At 39.4% G+C, this 7,073-nt stretch overlaps 1 protein-coding gene across 4 annotated transcripts in view; it reads right to left on the bottom strand.

The window, feature by feature from the left end:
• Window positions 1-229: 229 nt before the first annotated feature.
• Window positions 230-7,073, bottom strand: part of SIPA1L1 (signal induced proliferation associated 1 like 1) — a 200,803-nt gene continuing 193,959 nt past the window's right edge. For all 4 annotated transcript variants that reach the window (XM_071427213.1, XM_071427211.1, XM_071427214.1 and 1 more), the window contains 4 exons: window positions 5,929-6,075; window positions 3,657-3,771; window positions 3,095-3,176; window positions 230-2,337 (listed from right to left, as the gene is read on the bottom strand). In XM_071427213.1, coding sequence (XP_071283314.1) covers window positions 2,194-2,337; window positions 3,095-3,176; window positions 3,657-3,771; window positions 5,929-6,075 — 488 coding nt within the window. In that variant the 3' untranslated portion in view covers window positions 230-2,193. The remainder of the gene's footprint in view (window positions 2,338-3,094; window positions 3,177-3,656; window positions 3,772-5,928; window positions 6,076-7,073) is intronic.

Below are 7,073 nucleotides of genomic sequence, written 5' to 3'. Positions count from 1 at the left end.
TAGTACACCGGGGAAGAAGATATATTTGTGCAATGATACAAGTAAAAAGACAAGGGATTAAGTGTTTTTTACTTACCAAGTAATGGCCTTCAAAGGGATAAAAATTAGGAATCTAATAGAGAATGGAACTCCTGTATCAATAAGTACTGAGGAAAGTGGTACATGAAGAAAACAGGAAGAAATGGACACTCTGGAAAGTCTTAACAAATCCAACAAAATCAGAAAATGGTTTAGAAGAACCTTTAAAATGAGTTTTATTGTCAGAATTTTACAAGTAGCCTTCAGTGGCATCATACAAGAAGAACTCTGTTGCAAAACTCTAATAAATAGTCTGCCCCAAGTCCCAAAATATTTTTTGAAATAAAATAAAACCAAACTTAAAAATAAAAGAGAATAAAAGCAAGACTTCAGGATGCTCAGAGATGTTAGCAATATTTCCCATTTACAAATAATATCAGGCATCATATAAATCTCCTTCATACAAGTCATTAAAAAACCCAAGACATTCTAAACCTTTACAAAAGCACTCCAGAAATAGTTCCAAAGAGATCCATTTCCATGACAAAACATTAGAGAAGAACTCCATGGGGATTAGCATCACAAATGAAGTTTGAGGTTGAAGTGTAGTGTGCAGCAAGATTAAAGATCGTGAAAAAGGGATTTGAAGAAAGCATGGAAGTCTTTGACAAGACTGTGCCAGTGATTTTAATCTGTTTATTTGAGAATGTGATAAAAGGGGAGTGAGAGGATGCTCTCGAAATTAACCCCCAAATACACTGCACTTTATGGAAGGCAATATTTACTAAGGTAGTAACTAGATCCTCAGAAGGGAGTAGAAAAGGTTTCTCAGCACACTGCACAGTTCAATGCCTGTGCAGACCCCGGTGCTTAAAAGCTGTATTTTGACACCTAAAAGGTATTTTCTGTAGAGGTAACATGTTGTGGCAAGTTAGCTGTTCCTTCAAAAAACAAGAAATCAACTTTGCTGGCATGAAGCAGTTTGGGAAATCTCGTGAGAGACAATTTCACTGGGGACTCAGGATTTCAGAGCTCCAATCCTGTCCCAGTGCTTTGAAAAATACACTTCTCTAATTCCCCTTTACATATTCCTCTATCTTCCATAGTAAAGGATTTATAAGATCTCTCATGCAACAAAACACAACTTGAATAAACTTTTCTCAAATCTGCTGTGATTTGAGAAAGCAAGGGAAACAGAATGGGAGGGCAGGTACACAGTGGTAGTTTGTGTGGTTTTTCATGGTAACATTTCAGGGGGGAGAAAAAAAAAATCTTAATCTCTTTACAACTTCAGCTTAAGTCTCCTGCACGTATGCAAGCACCAGACTCCCCTGGAAGGGGGCAGGGTGCTGTACTTAACTGAGCACTGTTGCTGGATTGCTGATGTCTCAGCCTGCCTGATGTTGTATGAACTGCAGCATGCCTAGTTTTGCTGTTTGTAAAGGTACTTGCAGCCATTGTTTCCACAGGAAACAAAGGCCACCAGAAATGCTAATGCAATCGATGTGTGATAATATGCCTGACCCATGGCTCACCTCTCTAGTCTCTCTCTAAGCTGTGATGCTGGTTGTACTGTACCATACACTATGGACACGCGCTCTCTGCAATGTATGGGAAAGTAGCACTAGTAACCAAGCGCAAATTGCTAAGGAGACACCTAAAACATTGCATTACATCCCCCTGTCTGTGGCATACTTCAGAAAACAATGTTAGAAGAGCAGTAAAGTAAACATTTCTTTCTAATTTTCTAGATGTCATAATATTTGCCAAAGCTGCAAGGAAAAGCAGATTATCTGAAACAGAGAGAAAGGAGTTAATGGAAACAGAGGCAGATGGAACAGCAAGCCTGATCCTGGCCTCCAAATCATTTTGTACATAACAGATAAAGAGACAATGTGCAAAAAATAGACATTCACATTTTAGCAGTTAAACTTTTATTTTTTTATTTTACCTTTTTAAAATTATTTACTTTGTTTTTTCTACAAAAGGCAGACATTGATTGTTGATCTGCAATTGTTCTGAGTGCGCGCAGAGATGCAAAAAAGGGTTATTGGAGGATGAAGAACAGGGAATTGCTCTGACTATACTTTCACATGTCATAATTAAGGTGGCATTAAAGCTTAAGTCCCAGTAATAATATTCATAACAGATAGTTTCCTTCCCCGTACACCGTTCTCAGTTCATATCAATTGTGTTGAAAACCCATTCGGTGAATTTCTTCAGCTTTTCAGTTGCATTCTGGGATTCCTCCTGTAACCTCAAGTTGTCTTCCCGCAAATGTTGCACTTCAGCCTGAAGGCTGGCCTTGTCCTCTTTTTCCTTAAGCACAAGGAAAAATACAGATATTAGTAGAAATTTCCGGTCATGCTTCCTATCTATCTAGAGCAGCAGGAATCTCTTAAGAGAGCTTAAGTCTCGTTCTTTTTAAGGATTTTATGTGCAGTAGCACGCGGGTTTACATCCAAGGGACTTTAGTGATGTTTCCTTGCCCATGTTTTGATTGCATGAACAGGATTTCTTTCTATTAGATCCCAATACAGAAGCTGACTCCCTAGGTGGTCCAATAGAATTGGCCATGAGCTGTTCTGTATGTACAAGTGCTGATGGTTAACTAAGTAAAGGGCAGGGAATCTTCCTGCAAACACTTTCCCAGCTCAGAGACTTCATCTCACTACTGCAGAGCCTTCTTGGACCAAGTAAGTATTGAAACAATACAGGAAGTTTCCACAGCAGAAATTACAGGTTTAGATAACACTGCCAACTTTTCATCAGCAGGATACATTTTTATGGACTAACTTCAAGCCTTTTGCAGTGTCACCTGAATTAGGAGTGGAGGTACTGTGAATCACCCTCCTAATTTAAGCAGAGGAATCAAACGCCTACAAATTCAGACACCCTGTCCCAGCCATGCATAATTAGAAGCCTGAGAAAAGTAGCAAAGAAATGTCTTTTTCTCATACCAGGATGAGACTGTCACAGGCTCAGGCATGGCAAAGCAGGATTACACAGTTATTAGCACCACCAAGCACCAACTAAATACATGTCATATAAATCCTTCTGTAGATGAAATGCTTACCTTCCTTAGATCTTCTTGCAGCATCTTCAGCAAACCTTCCAGTTGGTCCACTTTAGAGGCGAGAGTTGGAGGGGATTCTTTACTGTTGAAAGCAGGAAACAAGAATAGGTATCGATATGATTTCACATGGGGTAGCTAGAAGCTTTGTCTATACCAAGTGCCTTTATGAAGGTATGCATTTGTGTGCACCAAGGGGTCACAAAATAAACATAATAAAGAGTATATGGAACACATGCAGCACATTAAACAACAGAGCAAATTCAACTCATGATTACTTGGGGTCATCCCATCACTTGACTTATTTCTACTTGAAATCACTGTATATGCCTTGAATTAACCATTGCTTTGGACAGTTTCATGAACATCTCAGACAAGAAAAAAACCTGCAGAAAGATTCAACTGGACTTACAATTCTTTTATTTTCACCTCCCAACTCCATCTTCATGAGAACTTCTGAAGAGTTACTGCATGAAGCCTGGAGATGGCTTCCAAATGAAGACATACCTACTCTTTCCCTTGGTTTGTAGCTGGGAAAGCCTGCACATCTGGTGTATTTACTTACCCTGTATAAGGCTTTATCTGTGCAGTAAGCTGGTCCTCAGCCTGATCGCTGCTGGAAGCAGCGCTCACAGGTCTGTGATTTTCATCAGCAGCAGCAAAGAATGAAGCTCGCTGAACTGAGAAGACAAACATACAGAGAAAAACAATGGCAGCAGTAATGATTATTTGCTCATGCATAGCACAACAGCTACACTGCAGCACTTCAGCAATTTCAGTCTGTTTCAAGCAAGGTAAAGTGATGATATGACATACCAATGTCCACTTGATGGAAGCAATCTGGCAGTGCAAGTGTTTGCACCAGGTTTGCCACTGTACTGGAGTCAGGAAGTACTGGCTCTGGCACAAGCAGCACTGTGCAGATCATCCTGGGTATGACTGCATGATACCACCCAATAACTTAGCAACTATATTTCACTTCTTTCACTCTATAAAGAATAGCTTTATCTTGAGGAAAGAAAAGCTCACTGTGTGCAATTTGACCAATGTAATTTTTCAGAACCTGAAATTTTTTCCTTAAGTTTTATAAAACATTTTCAGATTGAAACATGAAACCTCTTTCCTGCCATTTGTGTATTTCTTGTCCTGTAACTGTTCAAATGTTCTTACACATCTCTAAAACACTGTCACATGGTGTGACAGACAGCAGTATAAAAACCTTAGCTTAATAAATTAACCTCAGCAGCTGTTGGGCTCTCACTGGAAACAGAAGAGTATTGTCTTTTTCTGTTTGGCAAATTTTTATACTACAGGTTGGTGTAGCTCAGGCATCCAGGCAGTTTTTCTTTCAGCTGGTACAGATACCACAATTTGTAACTTCAGGGGCTTGTGCTGAGGACACCAATCAGTGGTGGAGAGGAGGTGTTCAGGATCACAAATCAGAATTTAGGTTCCATGGTATGTGTCAATCCCTACTGGCACCTGCCAGAGACTGGGATACTGAGACCAGACAACCAAACACCAATGGAATTATATTGAGATCCTTCTACAAGTCAAATTTGAATGTATTTTTATAGCAGTTAGATGAAGCTGCCAGCTAACACATTACTCCAGCTTTTCTTCATCTGAGCTGTCAGTTTGTTATCTTGACCACAGTGACTGTGTTCACACTTCTGAAGAGAAACACAAGTGAGTCTGGGGCCTACCAAGTGAGGGATTCAGGTTAATGAGGACAGTCAAATAAATCTCACAAAAAATGAGGGGATCCTTTAAAGAGAAACTGCCAACCAGAAGGAAATGTGTTAAAACCTGAGTTTCACCCATATGTGGTGATGAAAAAAAACATCCCTACAAATTCATCTTCTCTTCAGGGCCATTGAATACTCTTCTCAAAACTGTACAGCTCAAATATGAGCCAAGCTGCTCCTACAACTCCTGTGGCAACAGAGCAGAGACACGAGTACTCTGAACACTCAGAGACACCCACTGTCCTAATGATATCTAAGGCTACTACCAGAGAATAGCCAAGAAATCAAATTACTTCACAGACTTCAACTATGTTGAATAAGGTCTAAAAGATTCAAGATAAGTGAAAAAACACTTCCATGAAAGTGGGACATCATTTATGCAGATACTAGGAATGGGCACTTCTGTTTCACACACTTAGAAGATTTTTCCATTGGATTGTAAATTCTAAAGAACATAAATTCTCTTCAGTCTAAACTGCATTTTAAGTTTTAATTTTAAGTTCAAATGTATCTAGACAGTTTGCAGTTCTCTTCAGTTTACCAAGAGTCATGGAAATGGAAAATGCCATAGGATGAAACAACACTTACATGCAAATCTACATCTTCAGGGTATGCAGAGGCAATGAAAAAGTATTTACCAACAAGGCGTATTTCCCAAATTATCTTGTAGCAAACTGCAGCTGCGCAAGATGTCCTTCTCACTAGTGCAGTAAGCAAGCAATCTTTAGTGTGCTTTTCCCCTACTATATGACTTTATTTTTGCACTTTTGTGCCCTTTCCCAGACCAGCTGCCTGCAACTGTTTTACATGAAATGAAAAGTGACCAGTTTCACAAAGATTTGGCCAAACCATACCACTGAGGAATTCCAGTATGAAGAAATGGTATCTGACTATTACATACGAAGTTTCAGGCTCTTGACACTTGAGTCAGTATTTTAAATGAGTTTAAGCTTCAGACTAAGAAGAAAATTAAGAACAAAAAAACTAAAAGTCAGGATTAAAATAAACCCAAACAAGCACAAACCCCACAGTCCTTAATGAAGTGTGCACAAAGACCAGCTTCCTAAGTGTTGTATTGTGAAAACTTACCTTCAAAAGCTTTGGCAGCATCTACCAAGTTTGACCAGTCCAGATCAGAGGCAGAATCAGGCAACGGCATAAGACCAGGGTCTGGCATGGGCTGCCGTCTTTGCTCCTGGATATCCGTGAGGGAGCTGTCCGAGGCAGAAAACTCTCCTGGAGCAATGCAGAATAGATTATAAACTCCATAAAAATACCTGAAAATTCCTTTCTTAATATATTGAATACCCTGTTCTTAACTTTTCTGGTATAGCACTTTTCAAAATCAGCCAAAATTCAGAAGAATGTTTGATCAACTACAGTTCACCAGATACAGCCCTTCACAAAGCAGTTTTCTAAAGCCAGCACATTCAGCTCCTTTCTAACTTGCCTTAATCTTTTCAGCTGAGTACCCCCAAAAAACCCCAAAACCAACCCAAAACTGTGAGGTTTTTTCCTTCCTCTTTACAATCTTGTAAACCAATGGAGCTGAATTAAGCCTACCAAGATGAATCAGAACAAGAAAACCCTTAAAATTACTTCCAGAGCATTGCCCATCTCTCAGCAGTTCAGTGAAACCTTCAGATCTTTACTAAAAAATAGCCACACCTATCTGCTGTAAGCTGTTACACGGCTCACTATGAAAAAAAGCATTGGCAAGCCTGAAAGAAGGATTCAAAATCCCTGTAATTTTTGCACAAATTAAAATAACAGAAGTGAAGCACTTAGATTTTCACCACTAATTAGGGCAACACCAAACTTTCAACCAAGAATTACCTACTTTATTTCAGTTTACTGGCTGGACAACCAAAAAATGTGCAATGCCTGGTCACATGTGTGAGCTCAGAAGCAGCAACAACTTCCTTTCTCATGCCCTCTGTCAAGACGTAAAGAAGTTTTGAAAACTTTGTAGGAGTATTAGAAGAGAAAGATGTGAGAAGATGGACTGGGCAATTGGGAGGAAGCTGCTGAGAAGATAAGGGAAAAGAGTCTGCTTGGATCATACAAAACGGAAAGACAGTGTGACAGGCAGGATACAATCCCAAAATGCCTGAGTTGTGTTGTTTATTTCCCCTTCTCCCCCCTCCCCTTTTTTTTTTGATAGCCTAATAACCATGTAACTTCAATAACTAAAATAATTCATAAAACTTCAGCAAATCATATTGCTGCCTGGG

The sequence above is a fragment of the Agelaius tricolor genome, unplaced genomic scaffold, assembly GCF_023055355.1.
Source record: "Agelaius tricolor isolate 1412-34295 unplaced genomic scaffold, bAgeTri1.0.p SCAF_5, whole genome shotgun sequence".
Classification (NCBI taxonomy): domain Eukaryota; kingdom Metazoa; phylum Chordata; class Aves; order Passeriformes; family Icteridae; genus Agelaius; species Agelaius tricolor.
This window is presented reverse-complemented; position numbering and strand designations above follow the sequence as displayed.